Below are 24,959 nucleotides of genomic sequence, written 5' to 3'. Positions count from 1 at the left end.
TTGTCTAGCTGCCTGCCCGGTCCTGTGCAGTGGCAATGGCCAGTATGACAAGGGCTCGTGTATCTGCTACAGCGGATGGAAGGGTTCAGAGTGTGACGTCCCAGTGGGCCAGTGTATTGACCCAGTTTGTAACGGCCGTGGCACCTGCTCCGAGGGCTCCTGCACGTGCTCTGCAGGTTACCGCGGCGACACCTGCGAGGAAGGTAGGGTGTGCAGCGCTGTAGATCACGCGCACACTTGTTCACGCCCACTCTCAGACAAACACACGCACACACACACACCTGCCTTCAGGGAGATTCACAATGTAGTGTCATATTACGTTTCAAAAAGTATGAGACTGCAGTGATATACACTGAGTGGACAAAACATTAGGAACACTTGCTCATTCCGTGACATAGACTGACCAGGAGAATCCAGGTGAAAGATATGATCCCTTAATGATGTCACTTGTTAAATCCACTTCAATCCATGTAGATGAAGGGGAGGAGACGGGTTGAAGAAGGATTTTTAAGCTTTGAGACAATTGGGGTGGCAGGGTAGTCTAGTGGTTAGAGCGGTGCAACCGGAAGGTTGCAAGTTCAAATCCCCGAGCTGACAAGTTACAAATCTGTCGTTCTGCCCCTGAACAGGCAGTTAACCCACTGTTCCTAGGCCATCATTGAAAATAAGAATTTGTTCTTAACTCACTTGCCTAGTTAAATAAAGGTAAAATAAAAAAATAAAAAATTGAGACATGGATTGTGTATGTGTGCCATTCAGAGGGTGAATGGACAAGACTAAATATTTAAGTGCCTTTGAACGGGGTATCACTAGGTTCCTGGCGCACCTGTTTGAGTGTGTCAAGAACGGCAACACTACTGGGTTTTTCACGCTCAACAGTTTCCTGTGTGTATCAATAATGGTCCACCATCCAAAGGACATCCAGCCAACTTGACCCAACTGTGGGAAGCATTTGGGTCAAAATGGGCCAGCATCCCTGTGGAACACTTTTGACACCTTGTAGAGTACATGCTCTGACAAATTGAGGCTGTTCTGAGTGCAAAGGGGATGGAACTCAAGATTAGGAAGGTGTTCCTAATGTTTTGTGGGGTCTGAAATGATTGACACCCTTGATAATGATGAGCAAGTATTGTCTGTATAAAATAAATAGTTCAAATACAATACAATAGCTTTTTGTATCATGTCATCAGACCAAAGCTCCAGTTCCAATCCAAGAGCCAATGCTGTTCGGCTTTTCCATTTGTTAGATGACATGAAAATAGAGCTCTTTGGCCATGCACACCAGAGGTGGGTTTGGCGTCAAAACGAGAACGCATGATCAGAAAATAATATTTGATGTTATGGGGCTATTTTGCTGCCGCTGGTCTTTGGGGGCTCTTATTAAGGTCAACGGCATCATGAACTTCATGTACCAGGATATTTTAGCCAAAAACCTTCAAAAAAAGAAATGGTTAATTGGCGGACTTGAAACCCATTTAAAAACCTGCTGTTTGAATTGAACAGGGCAGTTCGAAGGATATCGGTGATCTAGAAGGATTCTGTATGGAGGAACGGTCATGGGTCCCTCCCAGTGTGTTCTCCAATCTCATGAAACATTTTGGAAAAATACTCTTTTATCCTCACCACCTGAAGTGTTGAAAACAGGGGTGTCATTTTGACCCCCTACCTTCTTGAGAATTGTTTTTAAATGAGTTGTTCTCTGAGCAGTTCTGTTCGTATAAAAAAATAATATCATATCCTTTGCATACAATATAGCTCAGTATTTAAATGATTTATTTTACACGGTCATTCTTTGCTCAACTTTGTCACGGTCGTCAATCATTTCAGACCCCCACTGTACATCAGAAACGTTATTACGGGAATGGAATCTCTTCCATTGATCCCGCTTTTAAATAATTGCCCTGGAGCTGATTCATTCACTTATGTTCTGATGGGTTTTCTGCTCATCTGGGATGAAGTGGAGTTGGAGCCAAAAGTAGGGTAAGTAGAGAAGCGAGATGTGTGATGGCAGAGTAGAGAGAGTTCTTGTTATACAGAGGGACTGAGAATACATCAGAAATGGCCATTTTGCCTCCTCTCTTTCAGAATATTCCCTACTTTAAGTATATTCACTATTCACTACTACTGCTACTACGTTTTTGTTAGGTGCATTGACGTCATGCCTCTGTTTCTCTCTATCTGTGTATCAGTGGACTGTCTTGACCCAGGCTGCTCTGACCATGGTACCTGTGTGAGTGGGCAGTGCCACTGTAAGCCAGGCTGGGCCGGCCCGCTCTGTGAGCATCCCAGGGCCCAGTGCCCAGACCAGTGCCACGGACACGGTGCCTTCATACCCGACACAGGCGTCTGTAGCTGCGACCCAAACTGGATGGGACCAGACTGCTCCATGGGTAGGTAATACCACACACACCTTCCCCTCTGTAAGCTCAGTTGGTAGCGCATGGTGCTTACAATGCCAAGATGGTGGGTTCAATACCCGGGACCACGCATGCATGTCTGTTGCTTTGGATAGAACGTCTGCTAAATGGCATATATTATACTACTTCTCTCACTAGTCTCTACAACTCAGAAAGACACTCAACACACGCCATGGCCACATCTCTTTGTGACGACCACCTCTGTGAAACCCATCAATTTCCCTGTGTCCGTCGACTGTACTGCTTTCCTCTCCTGTTACTGTGCTCATGTGCCTACATGTGTGTTTCTCCACAGAGGTGTGCTCGTCGGACTGTGGCGCCCACGGCCTGTGTGTTGGCGGTGTGTGTCGCTGTGAGGAGGGCTGGACAGGCGCCGGGTGTGACCAGCGTCTCTGCAACCCGCTGTGTGTGAAGCACGGGACATGCCGGGATGGGAAGTGTCAGTGCCAACAGGGCTGGAACGGAGAGCACTGCACCATCGGTATGCATCCGGCCAGCCAGCCAGCCAATCAGCCAACACCCTGGCACGCTAACACACACAGCGGTATCATGCTTCTATCTTCCCACCATACTAACTCTCAGCCAAGGAGTGGAACTGTCACTACCCCCACATGTTTAAACGAAGCATCCTTTATGCTGTCTTAACCATATACCCTGGTTGGATTATGAGGAGGTACCGGCAGTCCATAGCCACGGGAAATAAAAGCATATATATATATACTTTTTTTCTGTTATAATTTTTTTATTAGTGAACTCGGCCTTTATTAATTCTGTATGAGCGGGGAAAAATACTTGTCAGCAGAGCGGAGAAAAATACTCCTCAGCACCAAACCCTACCCCCTCGACAGCACCCCTAACACAAAACATCTTCCCGTAGCCATGTCCAATGTGTCTCTTTCTATGACTATATAAAGAGCATTCTAAACTGGGTGGTTCGAGCCCTGAATGCTACGTTGTTTCGTGCTTGAGAACAGCCCTTAGCAGTGGTATATTGGCCGTATACCACACCCCCCTCTGGCCTTATTGCTGAAGCATAGCACTCAGCAGCAGATACTTCCACCAATGCTGATGAGTGCCCTCCTTTCCTGCTCTGCTCCTTCATGTCATTAAGAAGCTCTCCCATTCATTTGGAATGGTTTCTCCACTACAGTGCAAATGTTTCATCCATGACCAAAGTACTCAGCCACATCTATTTGCAGCCTCGCCCCTCCAGCCTAGTCACCCACTCTCCGGTGGAGAAGGCTGGGCAGCAGGCCTCTTGGTGCTCCCTTAAGGCGTCTGCATGCTTTCCATCCAAAACAGTTCAGAACAGATTGTGCATTTTTGTGACGTTTTTGGTCTTTTTGGTCTTCGTCAAGGGTTTTTCCTGCTTCGTGCACACTTTTTTTTGGCTCAAGGCAAGCCCAATTTTGGTAGCTGAAGTCTATGCCCCTTCGTCGGTCATTGGTCAACAGTAGGGATTCTTCAATGAAGGGTTTATTGTCATTCTACGATAGATTTATTATTTTTCATACACATTTTTTCACTTGAGAAATACTGCACCAGACATCTTAGTTAGATGTTAAATGCCGGGACTAAGAGTTCAAACAAGAACATCAAAATGAATGACAGATTTCTTGAGATATCTTAGATTAATTCGGACTATTTTGAGGACGTGGATACTGGCTACGGCTTCTCAAGATGGACAAACAGTACTATTGCAGTTTTTTTCTTGTTTTTCAAGCGAACGTCTTTTAAGGGAGTATGCCAGCACACTCATTTGATTTGCCTAGCCTAGTTCGGCTAGGTGCCAGCCGAACCGAAGCATGTGGAAGCCTTAAGACCCACTCAGCCTCCCTGGGAGCCAACAGAGAGGGACAGCCACTCTGCCCCCTCATTCTCCCCCAGAGTGCTCTTGAGTGCCAGAGGGCTTTATTTTCCTATTTTCCTCTCTTTATCTTCCTCCCATCTGATGAGAAAAACACCTCCCTGGGGCTCCACTGTGGGCTGTGTTGTTAGAGCTGTGCTAGCTCCCATTCTCTGTTCATTATGTGTCTCTCTCTTAGTGTTGGACAGTTGAGTTTGAAGGAGATGTATCTCTCCTATTTACCTGTGATGAACCACGCCATGTTAAGAATCCCACTTTGTCCTCCACACACGAGTAACGTATCAAACCTGCCTATTTTGGTTTCTTGCAGACTTTTGGGAAAGCTTGGAACAAGGTATTGTATTTGGACAAGAGGTGATCTGATGTGTGCGTTAGTTCCCCACGCCTCAAACAGACCACTCTCTTGTGTAGAAGAGGGATGTATAGAGGGTTCCTTTAGTATTGTGAAGTGTTGAGTAGTGTTTGTACTCAATGTCTTAGTGGTAGCTGGTGTTTTGGAGTTCCAGTAGAGTGATGCAAACTCCCATTTGCTAGTATCCCCAATCCCTATTGGTCCCTCATATTGGGATATTCAGCTAGTGCACCCTTTCTACCACTTCCTAATATTGGTTAACCCAGATGGTACCATTTATATGTTTAACTAGTCTGTCCACTACAGATGAACCCCTTCCTCATAGACTTAACATTTGGATCCATTGCCTTGATTTCTCTCTTGTGCTTTGTTAAGCATAGGACTATTGTGTGTCAGTGTGTTCCTCCTGTGTTCGTTTGCGACTGCTGGCCTGTCAGTCCGTCTATCTGTCTATCAACGTCTTGTTGTAGACACACAGTTAGCTGGAAGTGTACGTTAGCGTTGCTACTCCATGTTAAGTGGGCTCAATGGAGACCGATCGGCAGCTATTTCTGCTGCAGCAGTCTGCTCCCTCCATGGCAATATTAATGGCCTTGGCCTTCTAGCTGCATCTGCCAGCAGTAGGTAGAATACTAATAGATGAGTTGGACCAGTGAAGCTGCATGCTCATCCCTGCTGGGAGAATACTAATGACTGTACTGCTCCACATCGGGACAGGACGGCGGACATGTTGTTAGGAGGCTGGCTTACATTAAAGGTTAATACAGTTTAATGAGATTTTAGTCTGTTCGGGGGGGGGGGGTCTTAATGCTAATCTTGACGTTTCCTAATTTGACGAAAGTGTCTGATTTTTGTAAATGCAGTTTATGGATTCATATTTATCACTTCTTCATATATATATTTTTTTTCAGTGAGGTTTGCTCTTTTGACCTTTTGGTGATGGTAATTCGTGGTTACACCATCGGCGAGTTTACAGTCCAATACCTCCGACTGCCTGGTCCCATACGTCTGGTCTCCTGTACAGACTGTACTACACCACTGAGACAGATGTCCCAGCAGCATTCATCATGTCCTCTTCATTAACCTAGCCTGGGAGAATATTACACATCTGCTGAGGGGGACTGCAGTCATCAATGATGTGTAGCATCTCTCCTGTTGTTCTCCCTCCCTGTTTTCAAAGTCTAGGTGGCTTGTAATCTCATCAGTTTTGCCTAATCAAATTCTCTCATGAGGCAGCATTACAACCCAGCCAGCCTCCAGAGGCAAATCAACCACTGCAAATGAATTGGCTGTGAACTTGTGTACTTTCTTTTATTGAATACTTTTAGCTATGAATGGATATTGAACAAAACAATTTACCGCATGCCAAAACCCTCCCTTTTGCCTCTAGGGTATATATTGTAGCTGTATGAAATCCACATCCACAAGAAGAGAATTGTTGTGATGAGATGCAATCTTCTTGCCATGTAATCAATCGTTTTTTTTTTTTATGCCTTTGTTGTGTGATGCAATGGTAGACAGAGACTAAATATATCAAGTTGGTGTGCTGCTCTCCCTTTGCTGGCACAAGTTACTATGTCACTATTATTGATCGGTCCTCTCCTCTGGTCCCTGTCCACTCCTCCTCTATTTCCCTCCTCCCTCTCTCTCAGACGGGTGCCCGGGCCTCTGTAACGGGAATGGCCAATGCACCCTGGGACAGAACAACTGGCACTGTGAATGCCACACTGGCTGGAGAGGACCTGGCTGCAGCGTTGCCATGGAGATCTCCTGTGCTGACAACAAGGACAACGAAGGAGGTGAGTGTGTTGAAGAGGTGAAGGATCGCAGCACAGGAAGGCAGGCTGACACTTTGTAGATTTGCCTATGAAAAATTATACCCTGATTTTGAACCAGCTGTGGCGGAGTTACAGTATTTGTGCAACTGTACTGTTGATTTGGTCTAGATTTTGAGTCAGATTATTTCCTAATAATAGCAGTGTCTCTCAGGCGTGACAATTACTTGATTCTCCCTGATGAGCAGCAGTCAGCCAGACAGCCAGACGCCTGCCCAGGTCTCTCTGAGAGGTTTCCTGCCAGTGAGTGTTTTTAGCGGATCAAAGAGGTGTGATTGCGGGGCTAGTGCTATCAGGTCTGAATGGCCCCATTATGGCATCCTTCTGTCGGTGTGAGCGAGTACTGAGAGGGCTGGGGAGAGAGGAGAGGCTGGTTGAATCAATGCCTCCTCCTCCTCCTCCTAAGAGCATGTGGGGATCAGTGACCTAGAGTTTGCTGAGATGGATGCCCATATTATTTCCTCTCCCTCCCTCCCTGGTGGGAGATGGAGTGACCCCCTCCTGTGACCATTTGTGAGAGGATCAAAGAGGCCTCGGCAATAGATGCTTTTCACAGGGCAAGCAGCAGCTCTGAGCAGTCAGCCAGTCAGCCTCAGTCAGCATGTCAGGGCAGGGTTATCTAACATGAAAATGATACCCAGGTGTATTTTTCCTTGATTAACGGCTAAGTAGTTTGCAGAGGCCAGAGCTGTGTCAATTTTAAAGAGCGCTTTCTCTGTGGCATGTCATGCAATTGAGGATGCCTGTCGCCAAGGAAACGGGTGGTGATTGAACAGGTGTCTTAATGCAGCCCCTGGAAGCCTTTAATCTTTCATCTCCCCCGTCTGCGTCTGAGCAATAAGGTCATGGGCTCCGAGGACAATGGGTTTTTAAACATGGCTCACTTGAACAGCCCTCCATTACCAGACTGGCTCAGTGCATGTTTCAATGTGTGACTGGCTGGCTGCCTGGCTGCCTAACTGGCTGGCTGATGTGGTTAATCCAATCGTCTTCCTTCTTCCGTGGAGATGTTGTGTCATACTTCCAAGTCGCGTCCTTAATCCTTAACACTCTCGCTGTGTATGTATGTCTGTCTGTGTGTTTCAGTCTCCCTCCCTCTCTATTTGTCTCTGTCTGGGTTTTATTTCACCAAATAATACCTGAAAGATCAAACGGAAAATGTGTACAAAGTCTCTGAAAGTAGCTGGCAGTGTTTGTTTTGGCAGGTCTGAAGCGGATGGGAGGTGTAAAAGGGAGGGAAGGAAAATAGAGGTGGGTGAGTGCACGCGCGTGCTTGTGTCGGGCGTGTAAAGAGAGATGAAAAAGAGGAGACCCCCCCACAGGGTTGTGCGTTATGTCCCGTTTGACTTTGATGCCAGTGTTATTGGGTTTGATTAAAAGGAGGACATGCAGGCACTGTGCCGGGGAGCAGGCTGCAGAGCACCACTTCTAAAGGAGAACCTGGAGAAAATACCACACCACACATCCGTTCTAATGAAAATAGAGCGTTATAGATGAAGAGCTCAATTATAACTGTCTCATGAAACAATCAGGAGAAGAATGGAAAGGGATTATACATTTTGAATCATGCACACGTTGTGGTTCACATGGACACAGTGTAGACGCCACCCCGAATGCTAAACATGCGTGCCATGTCTTTGAATGTTAAATTCCATTTCGACTGTCGTTTCTTCGTGGCACTGTTTTATCAGCTCTGCTCCTGCGTGAGCAATCACCTTGTTCTGTTCTGCCCAACTACAAGAGGAACAATTTGACATGAAGAATGCCGTTGAATCCTTATTTAGCTGCGGCGCCGTCTCTCTGTCCAGATGATATTTCTGTGTGTTTCCCCGTGCAGACGGACTGACGGACTGCATGGATCCCGACTGCTGCACTCAGAGTTTGTGCCTGACCAATCCACTGTGTCTGGGAGCAAGGGATCCACTGCAGATCATCCAGCAAAGTCAATCACCATCCCTGAAAGTCCGGTCATTCTATGACCGGGTCAAGCTACTGGTGGGGAGGGATGGCACCCACATCATCCCTGGAAACAACCCCTTCAACTCAAGGTAGTGTACCCATCTGTCCATTTCACTTCCTTGGATGGAATCAACTAGCTATGCCATAGATATCAGCATTTGTAAACTGGGTGGTTCGAGCCCTGAATTCTAATTGGCTGACAGCCGTAGTATATCAGACCGTGTACCACGGGTATGACGAAACATTTATTTTAACTGCTCTAATTACGTTCTTAACCAGTTTATAATTGCAATAAGGCACCTTGGGGGTTTGTGGTATATGGCCAATATACCACGGCTAAGGGCTGTAAGAACAGCTGTAAGAACAGCCCTTAGCCATGGTATATTGACCATATACCACACCCCCCCGGGTCTTATTGCTTAAATATATATGAGAGTTTCAAATATATCCAAAAGTGTATTTTTCTGTCACTAAGTAATTACCACTGACTTTGACATGGAGATTTTAGGATCACTTGCTGTTACATCATCTTCATGCCTTGGCAGTCAGTTAGGAAGCAACTGTATCTTCTTTCACCTCCTCTTGCAGCCTGGCATCGTTGATCAGAGGCCAGGTCCTGACCACGGACGGGACTCCCCTGGTAGGGGTCAACGTGACGTTTGTCAAGTACCCTCACTATGGTTACACCCTGACTCGACAGGACGGCACGTAAGTGACCGTTTGGGTTTTGAATATGACACTGACTACCATTTTTGTTCTTTTTTAAAAATTATTATTAATGGATTTACTGTATGTCCCTTAGTTCCCCCATGAATTACAAACATCTTAGAGTGAATGGAGGACCGTGTGGATCAATGTCTTTATAACACCCTGTCTTTGTTCCTCTGTAGATTTGACCTGGTGGCCAATGGGGGTGCGTCTCTGACCCTGCATTTCGAGCGAGCGCCGTTCTTGAGCCAAGAGCGCACGGTGTGGCTGCCCTGGAACCGGTTCTATGCCATGGACACGCTGGTACTGAAGACGGAGGAGAACACCATCCCAGCCTGTGACCTCAGTGGCTACGTCCACCCTGACCCCGTGGTGGTGGCCTCACCCCTCTCCTCCTTCTTCAGCTCCCATCCTGCAGAGAGGCACATCATCCCTGAGACTCAGGTACTTACTGTACATACATTCAGTAGCTCTCCCTCTGGCTCTCTTTGTCTGTTACTTTCCTCTCTCTGTCTCTGTCTCTCTCTCTCTGTCTCTCTCTGCTTACAACTTTCCACCTGAGAACAGGGATCAATCCCTGCTTCCAACCTTGCCACTGTTTCTAGTATTTGCCTGTCTCCCTATCTCATGTCATTACTGTCTGAATAAAGTATCAAACCACAATTTAAAAAAAAAATATATATATATATTAGCATACTCTCTCTCTCTCTCCCTCCCTCCCTCTAGCTGTCTTTGTCTGTTACTTTCTTCTCTCTCTCTCTTCCACTAACTCCCTCTCTCCCTCCTCCTCCTAGGTGGTTCATGAGCAGCTAGAGATCCCAGGTACAGGTCTGAAGCTGTGCTACCTGAGCTCTCGTGCTTCGGGGTACCACGCCCTGCTGAAGGTGACCATGACTCAGACCCTGGTGCCCCTCTCCCTGGTCAAGGTGCACCTGATGGTGGCCGTGGAGGGACACCTCTTCCAGAAGTGGTTCCACGCCTCTCCTAACCTGGCCTACTCCTACATCTGGGACAAGACGGACGCCTACAGGCAGAGGGTCTATGGGCTGACCCAGGCTGCTGGTGAGTGGCAGTGTGAGATTCTGTAGTGTTTGGATTATGTTTTGTCGGTTATGTTAGATGTAACTGTGTAGCTCTATCTGTCAAGACACAGGACCGTGCCATCTATTACCGCAACAGGCTGGCAGAACTTCTGTTGTGGCTTCCTGACAAAAGAAAGCCACAACACAAGCGTTTAATTAAGTTGACACCTACACAGTAAGATACTGTGTGGTGCTGTGTAGGTGTGAACCATGCATTGACAGAAACACTGTGTGATCACACTGCATACGTTTCTCCCTATGCACACGTCTCATTAAATCTCACTCGCTTGATTAACATTCTCGTGGAAGCAGGCTAAACCTGCTGCGTTCGTCCACACGTATGTGTATTGCATTTGATTCCTGTGGTCATTGAGAGTACCGTACATTTAATTCATTAAATGACTGTACGTGCTATGTAGTGTGATGACGCCCTGTGTTACTTTGAGGTGGTGCTAAAGTGTGGATGGGGAAGGAAAAGGTTCTATTCTCTGTTTTTCCTACAGTGTCAGTGGGGTTTGAGTATGAGACGTGTCCCAGTCTGATCCTATGGGAGAAGAGGACAGCGGTGCTGCAGGGTTACGAGCTGCTACCGTCCAACCTGGGGGGCTGGTCCTTGGACAAACACCACGCCCTCAACATTGCCAGTGGTACGACCTACAGCCTTTTAAAACGCACTTAGAACATTTTAGAACGAACCTCACACTCACAGCAGGACAGATCATTTACACGTGTGTGTTTTCTTTTGTCAGTGTTGAGAATTTATTTTAAAAAATAAAATAAAAATAATGGTGTAGCTACATTAAATGGTCACTGAAACCAGACAACGTCTTGGAATATGCATGAATGAATGTTCAACATCCAAGTAGTCGTGTCTTTTCTTGTCTCGCATCTGTATATCAATGCAGTGCCACTGTGGATCTCCTAAAACAGTGTTTTTCGCCTCCATGTTTGACAGCACCCGGTTTCCACTGAAAACCAATGGAATAGTCCTGTGCCCAGGCAGTGACAAGCAGGGAGTCAATAAGATGAAAAACACTAATAGTAGACCTCTCTGACTCTCACACCTTCACACTCACTCAGTTTCTATAGCAACAGTTTGAACAGTATTATTGGATTACTTTATTGTTTTATTTTTAGGTACACAGGGAATTTAAAGTCTAAAATGATAAGTAAGTCAATATTAAGATAGAGGCTGATTAAAAAGTGACACTGGGTCTTTGTTCCCTAGCTCTCTTCATGGCGTAGATGTAAAGTTTAGGATCTAAAAGGATATTGTTTTGGATCGGAATGCCTCTACTGTTTCAGGGATCCTGCATAAGGGCAGTGGGGAGAACGTGTTTGTATCAGAGCAGCAGCCTCCAGTCATCAACAGCATCATGGGGAACGGGCGCAGGCGCAGTATCTCTTGCCCCAGCTGCAGTGGTCTGGCTGAAGGCAACAAGCTGCTGGCCCCCATGGCGCTGGCCTGTGGGGGGGACGGCAGCCTGTATGTGGGAGACCTCAACTTCGTCCGCCGGGTCTACCCCACTCTGAACACCACAGCCGTGCTGGAGCTCAGGTAGGTTGGCAGGCATGACGGATGAACAGAGGTTATCATTGGGGGAGGGGATGAGTAACATGATAGGTGGAAACTAACAAGGTTGTTTTCTTTTGTTTTTCTCCAGAAATAAAGACTTGAGGCATGGGTAAGTTATGTTTGTGTGTCCTCTAGGGCTGACCCCATTTAGTCGACTGGTCGATTGTTTGGTCGTAAGGCTGTTGGTCAACCGAGATGTCTTTAGTCGAACAGCAGCAAACAAACATTTTTTAAATTATGTCGTACAAGACACCTGTCTGAGTGGACTAATCTATTGTGGAGGCCGCGGGGATGACACAGTCCATCACTCTAAGACATGTGCTGCTGAAAATATATATGGTTGTATTAAGTAAGAACAATGGTGCAACACTAATAAAAATGATATTATTTTATAACAATTCTCCGGCTTGGGTAGCGGTCGCTGTCCGCGGTTCTGAAATACATCACTGCGCTGTTGAATTGGTGCCTTTTCCTAGACCATGTTGCTATGTGAACAATAGCAAAGTTAACCAGCATATTGGTGTTGAGAACAATGGGCGGAGACAGCAGGGGAGTTAGGAGAGGAGAAAACAAACTTAGTTGTCTAAGGCAAGAGGAAACCCCAACTTAATTAGGTCTATAATCAATAGCGTAACTGTTAAATGTGCCTGGCTTTATAAATCATCAATATATTGTACATTTTTACAGTGAATTCGGTAAGTATTCAGACCCCTTGACCTTTTCCACATTTAGTTACGTTACAGCCTTTATTCTAAAATTGATTGAAGAAACACATTTCCTCACCAGTCTACATCAGTCTACATCAGTCTCATCAGTCTAAAAATTTAGCTCAGGTGCATCCTGTTTCCATTGATCATCCTTGAGATGTTTCTACAACCTGATTGGAGTCCACCTGTGGGGAATTCAATTGACTGGACATGATTTGGAAATGTGATGCATGTCAGAGCAAAAACCAAGCCATGAGGTCGACGGAATTGTCCTTAGACCTCAAGAGAAAATATTGTAGAGGCACAGAACTGGGGAAGGCTACCAACAAATTTCTGCAACATTGAAGGTCCCCAAAAATACAGTGGCCTCCATCATTCTTAAATGGAAGAAGTTAGGAACCACCAAGACTCTCCCTAGAGCTGGCTGCTTGGCCAAACTGAGCAATTGGGATTGAAGGGCCTCGGTCAGGGAGGTGACCAATTTACTTATGTAAATGTGATATTTCATTTTTTAATTTTAAATTTTTAACATTTCTCAACCTGTTTTTGCTTCGTCATTATGGGGTATTGTGTGTAGATTGATGAGTGAAAAAAAACGATTTAATCAATTTTAGAATAAGGCTGCATTTTTTGCAAAGTAAAAAAAAAAAACATGACATGTTTTTCAACAAAAGTTGACACCTACTCATTCCAGGGTTTTTCTTTATTTTCACTATTTTCTACAATGTAGAATAATAGTGAAGACATCAAAACAATGAAATAACACATATGGAATCATGTGTTAAACAAATCAAAATATATTTTATATTTGAGATTCTTCAAAGTAGCCACCCTTTGCCTTGATGACAGCTTTGCACACTCTTTGCATACTCTCAACTATCTTCATGAGGTATTCACCTTGAATGCATTTCAATTAACAGGTGTGCCTTGTTAAAAGGTATTTTGTGGAATTTCTTTCCTTCTTGATGCTTTTGAGCCAATCAGTTGTGTTGTGACAAGGTAGGGGTGGTATACAGAAGATAGCCCTATTTGGTAAAATAAAATATTATGGAAAGAACAGCTCAAATAAGCAAAGAGAAACGACAGTCCATCATTACTTTAAGACATGAAGGTCAGTCAATCCGGACAATTTCAACATTTCAAGAACTTTAAAAGTTTCCACTCTGGAGCCGCGGACGTCGTCTGCAGAGTGAAGAAAAAGCCGCCAACAAGTGCTCAGCATAATATGCTGAGCACTTGTTGGTTGCTCTGTTCCACTTGTTAGCTGCTTTTTCTTCACTCTGCGGTCCAACTCATCCCAAACCATCTCAACTGGGTTGAGGTCGGGTGTGTGCCTTTTATGTGTGTCACCACCAAAGTGTCACCAGCAAAGCACCCCCACACCATCACATGTGGGAACTTTTTCAAGACTGTTGGAAATGCATTCCAGGTGACTACCTCATGAAGCTGGTTGAGAGAATGCCAAGAATGTGCAAAGCTGTCATCAAGGCAAAGGGTGGCTACTTTGAAGAATCTATAATATATTTTTATTTGTTTAACACTTTTTTGGTTACTACATGATTCCATATGTGTTAATCCATAGTGTTGATGTCTTCACTATTATTCTACAATCTAGAAAATAGTAAAAAATAAAGACAAACCCTTGAATGAGTAGGTGTGTCCAAACCTGGTACTGTAAGTACTCAGACCATTTACTCAGTACTTTGTTGAAGCACTTTTGGCATCCTCCAGCTTGGTAACATTGCCTGACATACAGCTTTAGCAAAAGTGATGGTTACCTGTATGTCATCTCTCTTGTATTCCTATATTCTCTGGCTCAGTCCTTTGAGGGATTATCTATCTAGAATATTCTCTAATTTCCTATCTACCTAGGAACAACCCAACACACAAGTACTACCTAGCGGTGGACCCGCTGTCTGGGTCGGTCTTTCTCTCGGACACCAACTCTCGACAGATCTACCGCGTGCGCTCACTGACCGGCGGGCGGCAGTTGTTGGACAATGCCCAGGTGGTGGCTGGGACCGGCGAGCAGTGTGTCCCCTTCGACGAGGCCCGCTGTGGGGACGGGGGCAAGGCCGCGGAGGCCACACTCATGAGCCCTAGGGGTGAGTTCCAGGGGCTTAGTGTATCAACTCTTACTGTGAAGGTGACAGTGACTGAAGCCTTTCCTTATTTTAGGGATGCTCTGCTCCACACATTCCATATAAAATCAGATCCACACATCTCATTTCCATCAGGATTATTTAGTTATATCTGACTGTTACTTACAGTCTGTCACTTATACCCCCTTGTAGGAAACACTCATATTGTGTGAGTTTACACATGTTCACCTGCTATTCTTTTGGGGTCTTTAGCTGTCACTCAGTATCTATCTAGTGGTGTCCTCAGGAGGGAGGGTGTATGTAAACGAGTGATTTGCAATCTGTTTGTTCAGAGCAGTGACCTGGAACAGAAACAGCGGGTCTTCTTGACACCAAACTGCCAGGCGGAGTGTTAACACTGTCACTTGGTGTCACAGCAGAGGTGACACTCTAACACAGAGACATTCTGATGTCAGGATGAGGTTACAACGCTGCAGAATGCCTGATGAGCCCAACTTTGACAGTGTTTTGACTGTTTGTGTTAGCAGCCCCAGATGTAAAGTAGAACTAGTTTTGATATGTCAGAATGTTATGATTTCTAACTCTGCCTCCATCTTTCTGTCTGTCAGGGATCGCGGTGGATAAGAACGGCCTAATGTACTTTGTTGACGCCACCATGATCCGTAGGGTGGACCAAAACGGCATCATCTCTACCGTGATCAAGACCAATGACCTCACAGCGGTCCGTCCACTCAGCTGTGACTCCAGCATGGACGTCAGTCAGGTGGGGAGAAAAACTGGGGGACAAAAAAATTGTCCTTTGGGGCAGGAAACCTGTGTAGTACTGAGGCTATATGTTTTTCTTAATAGCCAGGTGGGAAGAGAGTCTGCAGTCTAAATGATATCCCCATCTGTCCTATTTCCCCCCCCCCCTCTGCCTTATGGCCAAATACACTAAGCATGAGAGACTTTTCTTTAAAGGGATACATCTACTACTGTCCAACAAAGAGGGCTGCCTCTTTGCTGTCATCAATTGACAGTATTTATACCCACCTATCCAAGCTATCCTAGCTGTGCTCTCTTCTGAATAGTGTGTGAAAGAGAGGAATTTGCGTAAAGACTTGGAGATCTAAAGAGCACTGGGGAGTTCCAGTGGATTTGTGATTACTTATGTGTTGTGTAACTGTTCATCCAGGTGCGCCTGGAGTGGCCCACAGACCTGGCGGTGAACCCCACAGACAACTCCCTGTACGTGCTAGAGAACAACGTGATCCTCCGGATCACAGAGAACCACCAGGTCAGCATCATCGCTGGGAGGCCCATGCACTGCCAGGTCCCGGGCATCGACTACTCCTTGAGCAAGCTGGCCATCCACTCTGCCCTGGAGAGCGCCACGGCCATCGCCATCTCCCACACCGGTGTGCTCTACATCGCCGAGACGGACGAGAAGAAGATCAACCGCGTGCGGCAGGTCAGCGCCTCCGGAGAGACCTCTCTGCTGGCCGGCGCCACCTCCGAGTGCGACTGCAAGAACGACGTCAACTGCCAGTGCTTCTCTGGCGACGAGGGCTACGCCACAGACGCCGGGCTCAACGCCCCCACCTCGCTCGCCGTGTCTCCCGACGGCACGCTGTTCATCGCTGACCTCAACAACATCCGTGTGCGGGCAGTGCGGCGCGACAGGCCCGTGGCCACGCCAGTGGGGCTATATGAGGTGGGGTCACCCCGGGAGCAGGAGCTGTATGTGTTCAGTAGAGATGGGCTCCACAGACAGACAGTCAGTCTGATCACCGGGGAACCTCTCTATAACTTCACCTACGGGCCGGACATGGAGCTGGCTGCTGTTGCTGATAACTGTAACAACACCCTGAGGGTGAGGAGAGACGGATCTGGCCAGCTGAGGCTGGTGCTGTTGCCTGAGAACCAGGTGGTCACCCTGGGGTTGGACCCTGCCGGTGGCCTGCGCTCTGTATCTGCCCTCAACCAGGAGGTGGCGCTGATGAGCTATGCTGCGAACACGGGCCTGCTGTCCTCCAAGGCTGATGAGACTGGATGGACCAACTTTTATGAGTATGTGGGAATTAACTAGTGTATGTGTGACTGTAAATTAGCCTAACGTATTCAGTGGTATAGCTCACAGTGCAGTGTATTAATATTAGGTGAAGAAAAGGAGCAATAGCCATTTATTGGTGTGGAAGTAATGCATTAGTCAGAGAGAAAAAGAAGTCTGGATTCCGTCAGGCCACTCGGGAGTCAAATCAACAGTATGTGTCATGTCACATTGTCACCGTCTGGTGTCTGACCCTGGTACTGCTCTGAGTGCTAGATGACATCTGTTGGTCTCACGTTTGACAAACATTCCAGCACATGTAGGATTTTTCCTCCATGGCCCCTCGACTCAGCTCCATCCTACTCTTCCCATGCAGGTATGACGGTGAGGGGCGTCTGACTAACGTCACCTACCCCACGGGAGTGGTGACCAGCCTGCACCGGGAGATAGACCAGTCAATCAACATCGACATGGAGAGCTCCAACAGGGATGATGATGTCACCGTCATCACCAACCTGTCCTCTGCGGAGGCGTCCTACACTGTGGTGCAAGGTAGCAAACATGTCACCTAAAAGCATCCTTCTCATATTTAAACTACAGTACTATAATCCCCTACCCAGCTCGCTCTCTCTGTCTCCCCAACTCCAACACCCTAGGGTACCTGACACTTGTTACAGTCCTATGACAAATGCGATTAAGGTGGAAATTCATTACCTAGGACACAGTAAATCTTCATCTGTGTCTGTGGGCGCCATAGGAGGTGGCTGCTGCCCAACAAGAAGGCCCCTGATCCCAGAGCTTATTTCAGCTGTTTAACAGTGTGGAGGAAAGAGCAGGAGAGAGTATAGATTTCCCTACTGACCCATGGGGGTGTGACAGAAAATAAATGCAATCTCATCTGTACGTCTGGAAACTACTGGAGCCGCGAGAATAAGAATTGAAGAGATTTATATGAAAGTGTGCCCTGGGGGGCTCATAAAAGAGGGAAAGCGACTTGGCTACCTTAAACTGCACACTTTATTTCAATCTAATGCGAGAGTTCTGACTGAAATGGACTCTACAAAGTAAATCTGTCTATAAAGGCTTCCAAAGTTTGCTTCTACTGTTTCAGGGAGATAAATTGAGTTTGAAAGCTGTTAAAAGCTGGTTTTGAGTACTCTCGTCTGGTTAGACGTGTTCGGGAAGTTTCCTTCGCATTAAGCTCCATGGATTATTTTGCTTCCAGGTACCTTTCCTCCTCAAATGTAGTACATGATCTCATTACTGCATGTAAATGGAATAAAAATCTCGTGTTCTGCATTTTGCTGAAAGACTAAAAACCCTCTTATCTTTGGTCATGTCATTATGAGAGAGGATACTTGTTATTGTCTGGTAGAAAAGTACACAGATCCAGCCCCAGAGACTGCATTTCCCCTAATGCAGAGCATTCAATCAGATCAAATGTAATGTCTTCTCTGTAATAAAATGTGCCCTCAGTTTCTCACTTCTAATCCAACCTGTGTGTGTTTGTGTGTGTGTGTGTGTGTGTGTGTGTCTCTGTTTGTGTGTGTGTCTCTGTTTGTGTGTGTGTGTGTGCCTGTTTGTGTGTGTGTGCCTGTGTCTGTTGCTCCCCCTGCAGACCAAGTACGGAACAACTACCAGTTCTGTTACAATGGTACTCTAAGAGTATCGTATGCCAATGGCATGGGCCTCAGCTTCCACACAGAGCCCCATATCCTAGCCGGCTCAGTCAGCCCTACCATTGGTCAGCGCAACATCAGTCTTCCCACTGACAGCGGGCTGAACTCTATCGAGTGGAGGATGAGGAAGGAACTCATCAAGAGCAAAGTGACCGTCTATGGCAGGAAGCTGAGAGTAAGCTGGACACAATGCACTTAAAGTGCTCAGTCTCTAATGTCAATCCATTTCTGGAGGTTTTTTAATCAATGCAGCTTGCTCTCTGTCAAACTGAAGTCCCTCTCTATCACTGAGAAGGAAAATAGAGCTACAATATAGGATTTGTAGAGTAATGTTGTGTTTAACTATATATGATACACAGCCAGCTCTGAGCAAAAGAGAGAAAATGTAGTTTTTCACCCATAAAAACATTTGATTTTATCAGAATGCAGATGATTATACAGGCTTAGGATGTCTTCCTCTCATGTTTCATGTACAGTCAGGTGCCAATCATTTTTGACCTAGCTATACCTATGACTAATAAAATGTCCTCCCTCACACTCTGCACAGGCCCATGGCAGGAACCTCCTCTCCATTGATTTTGACCGCAACACTCGCACAGAGAAGATCTATGACGACCACCGTAAGTTCACACTGAGGATCATGTATGACCAGCAGGGCCGTCCAGCCACCTGGCTTCCCAGCAGCAGCCTGGCTGTGGTCAACGTGTCCTACTCCCCCACCGGACGCCTAGTGGGCCTGCAGAGAGGCAGCATGAGCCAGAGGAGCGAGTTTGACACCTTCGGACGCATCCTCTCACGCACCTTTGTGGACGGCAAGGTGTGGAGCTTCAGCTATCTGGACAGGGTGAGTCATTCTGATACACTACTGGATGTGACTGTCTGTCTGCCTGCCTGCCTGTCTGCCTGTCTGTCTGCCTGCCTGTCTGTCTGTCTCTGTCTGTCTGTCTGCCTGGCGTGCATGCTGTAAGCTGCAAGGGAACAGCGTTTTTACTCTTGCCTGTCCCTGAGTTTTTTTTTTGTGAGAAGTTTTTCAAGGTCTCTGTTATTGTGGATGTACAGTAGAGAATACAAATGGATGTACCTTTTTTTGTTTTCTCTATCTTCCTTCCCCAGTCCATGGTGCTGCACCTCCAGCAGAGTCAAAGGCAGTATGTGTTTGAGTTTGACACCTCGGGGCGTATCATCTCTGTCACCATGCCCAGCATGGCCAGACACACCATGTCCACCCACGTGTCCATCGGCTACATTCGCAACATCTACAACCCTCCCGAGAGCAACGCCACAGTCATCCACGACTTCAGCGAAGACGGGCGACCCCGCGCCACCTTTTACCTAGGCACAGGTCGACGCGTAATCTATAAGTATGGCAAGCTGGCCAAGCTGTCTGAGGTTCTGTACGACGGCACAGCTGTGACGTTCGGCTACGACGATACAGCCGGAGTGTTGAAGATGGTTAACCTGCAGAGTGGGGGATTCTCCTGCACCATCCGCTACCGTAAAGTTGGCCCCCTAGTGGACAAACAGATGTACCGCTTCTCTGAGGAGGGCATGGTTAACGCCCGTTTTGATTACACCTACCACGACAACAGCTTCCGTGTGGCCAGCATCAAGCCTGTGATCGGCGAGACGCCCCTGCCCGTGGACCTCTACCGCTACGATGAGATCTCAGGCAAGGTGGAGCACTTTGGCAAGTTTGGCATTATCTACTATGACGTCAACCAGATAATCACCACGGCAGTGATGACCCTCAGCAAGCACTTTGACGCCCACGGCCGCATCAAAGAGGTGCAGTACGAGATCTTCCGCTCGCTCATGTACTGGATGACGGTACAGTATGACAGCATGGGCCGGGTCATCAAGAGAGAGCTGAAGATCGGGCCATATGCTAACACGACACAGTACCGCTATGAATATGACGGTGACGGCCAGCTTGTCGGGGTCAAAGTCAACGACTGGTCCACCTGGCGTTACAGCTACGACCTGAACGGCAACTTGCACCTGCTGAACCCTGGGAACAGCGCGCGCCTGCTACCGCTGCGCTACGACCTGCGCGACCGCATCACCCGCCTGGGCGACATGCAGTACCGCGTGGATGAGGACGGCGTCCTGGGCCAGCGCGGCGCTGACGTCTTCCTCTACAACTCCAACGGGCTGCTGGAGCAGGCGTACAGCCGTACGCCCAGGGGGTGGAGCGTGCGTTACCGCTACGATGGCCTGGGCCGCCGCATCTCCAGGAAGACCAATGAGGGAGAGCACCTGCAGTTCTTCTACGCAGATCTCAACTACCCCGGCAGGATAACCCACGTGTACAACCACTCTGGAGGGGAGATCACCTCTTTCTACTACGACCTGCAGGGCCATCTGTTTGCCATGGAGGTGACCGGCGGGGAGGAGTATTACATCGCCTCGGACAACACGGGCACGCCGCTCGCCGTGTTCAGCAGCAACGGACAGATGGTCAAGCAGCTCCAGTACACTGCCTACGGGGAGGTGTACCACGACTCCAACCCTGACTTCAACATGGCGGTGGGCTTCCACGGAGGGCTCTACGACCCCCTCACTAAGCTGGTGCACTTTGGCCAGAGAGACTACGACGTGCTGGCAGGCAGATGGACTGCTCCAGACCATAAACTCCTACCTAAGATTGGCAAGGAGCCATCCCCGTTCAATCTGTACATGTTCAAGAACAACAACCCACTCAGTGACATGATCGACGTCAAGAGCTATGTGACAGGTGAGGATGATTTGAGTTTGCTTTTTCTTATGCAAAAAGATCCATCAAGTGAGCTAAGTATGTTGTTATGACATCTTGACATGTTCTAATTCATTAATACTCTTGCCCTATTTTGTAGATGTGAAGAGCTGGCTGGTGATGTTCGGTTTCCAGCTCAGTAACATCATACCAGGCTTCCCCAGACACCCCATGTATTTTGTTGAGCCTCCTTATGAACTACTAGCAAGCCAGGACTGTGAGACTGCTCAGGTGAGTTATGTATCAAATACATATATATTTGAGCTACTGATTACTGAGACTACACAGGCAAATCTCCATGTTTTTTATGTTTATTAATTTAAACAAAATAATCAAGTGACTGGCCGACCCTCTGCTCTGTCTCCAGCTGATCACAGGGGTGCAGCATGCAGCGGAGCGCTATAACCAGGCCTTCATGGCCCTGGAGGGGAGGTTGCTCAACAAGGAGCACCGGGCCAAACGGGACAAGCCTGGGTACTGGTTCGGCACCAAAATCCCCATTGTGGGCCGAGGCATGATGCTAGCCATCAAGGAGGGCCATGTGGTGACGGGAGTGTCCGGCCTGGCCAGCGAGGACAGCCGTAAGGTGGCCCAAGTCCTGAACAACGCCATCTATCTGGAGGGAACCCACTACACCGTAGACGGGAAGGACTGCCACTTCTTTGTGAAGCTGGGCCTGGCTGACAGCGACCTGCTGTCTCTAGGACTGAGCAGCGGGAGGAAAGCCCTGGAGAATGGCGTCAACGTGACCGTAAGCGGCCGCTCTCGTCGGGGCGTCACCGTGGAGATCCACACGGTAGCGTTGTCCCTGAGTGTACGTTACGGCCTGGCGGCTGACGTGCTGGAGAAGGAACGGGGTCGCCTGCTGGAGCAGGCCCACCAGAGGGCCCTGTCGGGGGCCTGGATGAGGGAGCAGCAGTGTCTGAGAGAAAGCAGAGAGGGTGGGAGGCTGTGGGCAGAGGGAGAGAGGCAGCAGCTCCTAGCAGCAGGGAAGGTGCCAGGTTACGATGGGTACTATGTGCTGCCTGTGGAGCAGTACCCAGAACTGGCAGACAGCAGCAGCAACATCCAGTTCCTCAGACAGAAGGAGATGGGCAAGAGGTAACAGAGTACAATACAACACAGCCCCTCTGACACTTCATCTCCTAGGGAGAGTATACATGGGGTTTCCCTTGGCAGTGCTGCAGGGGCATCTGAGAGGACACAATCTCACAAAACAGATATCTTGCTGAAGGCAAAAAACAACGCCTGAATGAGTTCAGACTATGAATTAAAAAAGCACCCTTAACTACTGATGATATGAACTGTACAGACTTTTTTATGTGGAAAAAAATTGAAATTATTTTTCACTCTTTTTTGAGGGATTGGTATTGATGCCAGTGAGGGTTAACTGCTATTCCAACAGCATATCAGACGTATCCGACCCAACGCAGACAATGACAACACAGTCGAGGCTTTTATTTCTAATGGCTAAACAACTCTTGAACTGTCTCAGGCCACCATCTGAAGAACATAGAGCCATCACTTGCCAACATCATCATAACCATGAGCAATGTTTAAGGACGCTCAATTGTTCTTCATTCAGAGTACATAGTAAAATATGGTTTAATTTAACGACAACAGAGATTGAGGATATGACATATATGTAGATTTGTATGTTCCTGTGCTGTAGACTTTGAAACAAGACATTCACTTGGGCACTCCTGTTGACTTATCCAAGATAAGTCAGGATAACTCTCTCACAATTTCAAGAAAAATACAAATGGAATCACTGGATAGTCGTTTTTTTTCTTGCTCTTTTTGTTTGCACTATATGACAATCATGAAGAATTTGTATTGAGGATGAAATACATGTCTTTTAAAATATATATATATATATTAAAGTTTTCTCAATACATATTTGAATTTGCAGCCCAAGACATGCTACAGATAAAATATGGTAACACTTGATAGCCAGCATCATAACACGTTATTACACGGTCAGAACCATGTCATAACATCTGACATAACGTGTCATAACCTGTTATAATATGGTCATAACACTGTCATGACACATATATTTAGACCTGTTGTGACATAAGGTGCATTATTTTATGGCTGGTTATGACACCTACATAAGTGTCAAAACCCACCAAACCTACCACACAAGGCAAAACATTCCATTACACCATAGCCTATGTGTCAACAGTATGCTTGTTATATATATATATATATATATATATATATATATATTGCACACACGTTGATGTCAGACATGCACCTACGCTAGTGCTCTGTTGCTGATGACTGGGATGAATGCAGGAGCAGGACAAGACACATGACAGTGTTATGACCATATTATGACAGGTTATGACAAGTTATGTCAGTTGTTATGACCGTGTCATAATGTGTTATGACACTGGGTGTCAAGTAAAGGTCTACCTAAATTATGGTGTATGTTGTGTTTTTATATTGTTTACTTTTTTTTGTCTTTACAACTGTGAAACATGTTTCCCTATACATTACCAAGTTAAATGTGTACATTCACATTCATTCAGCAACAGAGATCCATGTCCTGAAAGCTGTCTAATTTGTAAATTTCTCAAAGGTGGTTTAACTATAGTTCTGTGAAGATCCATAGAAAAGGGGTTTACATACTGATCTTTGACTGATTTGATTGCCAAAACTCAAACATCCCCTTTAAACTGGAGATTTTAATTCATTTTTTACCTAGTGGTTTCTCTGTAACCAACCATATCTGTAAAAAGTATCTTTTCACTGTGAAGAACCACAGTACGGATGTCAATATGTACATGAATAGGTATCATGAAACATTCTTTACACTAGACGAGGATAATGTGGAAGGTTTATCAGAATAAACGTGTTTTTTCATGTTGCATGAAGTTCTTTTTCCACTTTCAGCAAGCAGCTGTGGATCGACGTGCTTTCCTGAGGGTAATTTGGGAGACTTAACTACCTTCAAATCAAATCAAATCAAATTTTATTTGTCACATACACATGGTTAGCAGATGTTAATGCGAGTGTAGCGAAATGCTTGTGCTTCTAGTTCCGACAATGCAGTAATAACCAACAAGTAATCTAACTAACAATTCCAAAACTACTGTCTTGTACACAGTGTAAGGGGATAAAGAATATGTACATAAGGATATATGATGAGTGATGGTACAGAGCAGCATAGGCAAGATACAGTAGATGGTATCGAGTACAGTATGTACAAATGAGATGAGTATGTAAACAAAGTGGCATAGTTTAAAGTGGCTAGTGATACATGTATTACATAAGGATACAGTCGATGATATAGAGTACAGTATATACGTATGCATATGAGATGAATAATGTAGGGTAAGTAACATTATATAAGGTAGCATTGTTTAAAGTGGCTAGTGATATATTTACATCATTTCCCATCAATTCCCATTATTAAAGTGGCTGGAGTTGAGTCAGTGTCAGTGTGTTGGCAGTACCTACCCTCAACTTCCATTGAGCACTTACAGTATTTTTGTCATTAGCGTAAAATTAGCAAATTGTGAATAAATCAAAGCAATTTAATCTGTCAAATACTGATTGACAGGTCAAATTGGCTTCCTTTGCACTACTGAGGTAAATGTATATTAAAGGCAGGTATTGTATCGTTCAAATTGAGATCATTGGAGGCAAACCTCTTCCTGTCAGCTGCAGTCGGTTCTCATGGCTCCCAGGTTATTTTTACCATTTTAATTAGCACCTGCCAGAAGCATCTTTGACCCCCGGCACTAACGTATATGAAAGACTGGAGTACTGCAGTGAAGTGTGAGGTTGGGACTCCAAGCTAACAAGCAGATTTAATCATTAACATCTCCATTGACATACAGTAGGACTGAGCCCCGTCCATGACCGTAGAATCATCTACCTTTA

At 46.3% G+C, this 24,959-nt stretch overlaps 1 protein-coding gene across 1 annotated transcript in view; it reads left to right on the top strand.

The window, feature by feature from the left end:
• Positions 1–23,941, top strand: part of LOC110537818 (teneurin-2) — a 73,381-nt gene extending 49,440 nt beyond the window's left edge. Inside the window, exons 9-28 of the mRNA XM_021624227.3 lie at positions 9–203; positions 2,190–2,390; positions 2,713–2,898; positions 6,289–6,435; positions 8,309–8,519; positions 9,019–9,138; positions 9,321–9,582; positions 9,933–10,200; positions 10,724–10,867; positions 11,526–11,778; positions 11,885–11,905; positions 14,376–14,608; positions 15,214–15,368; positions 15,780–16,654; positions 17,011–17,186; positions 18,253–18,488; positions 18,861–19,157; positions 19,427–21,047; positions 21,166–21,296; positions 21,433–23,941. Coding sequence (XP_021479902.2) covers positions 9–203; positions 2,190–2,390; positions 2,713–2,898; positions 6,289–6,435; positions 8,309–8,519; positions 9,019–9,138; positions 9,321–9,582; positions 9,933–10,200; positions 10,724–10,867; positions 11,526–11,778; positions 11,885–11,905; positions 14,376–14,608; positions 15,214–15,368; positions 15,780–16,654; positions 17,011–17,186; positions 18,253–18,488; positions 18,861–19,157; positions 19,427–21,047; positions 21,166–21,296; positions 21,433–22,170 — 6,470 coding nt within the window. The 3' untranslated portion in view covers positions 22,171–23,941. The remainder of the gene's footprint in view (positions 1–8; positions 204–2,189; positions 2,391–2,712; positions 2,899–6,288; positions 6,436–8,308; positions 8,520–9,018; positions 9,139–9,320; positions 9,583–9,932; positions 10,201–10,723; positions 10,868–11,525; positions 11,779–11,884; positions 11,906–14,375; positions 14,609–15,213; positions 15,369–15,779; positions 16,655–17,010; positions 17,187–18,252; positions 18,489–18,860; positions 19,158–19,426; positions 21,048–21,165; positions 21,297–21,432) is intronic.
• The last annotated feature ends 1,018 nt before the right edge of the window (positions 23,942–24,959 follow it).

The sequence above is a fragment of the Oncorhynchus mykiss genome, chromosome 12 (assembly GCF_057628025.1).
Source record: "Oncorhynchus mykiss isolate SJ-2025 chromosome 12, ASM5762802v1, whole genome shotgun sequence".
NCBI lineage: Eukaryota > Metazoa > Chordata > Actinopteri > Salmoniformes > Salmonidae > Oncorhynchus > Oncorhynchus mykiss.
Note: the sequence above shows the minus strand (reverse complement) of the source record. Positions and strands in the feature narration are given on the sequence as shown.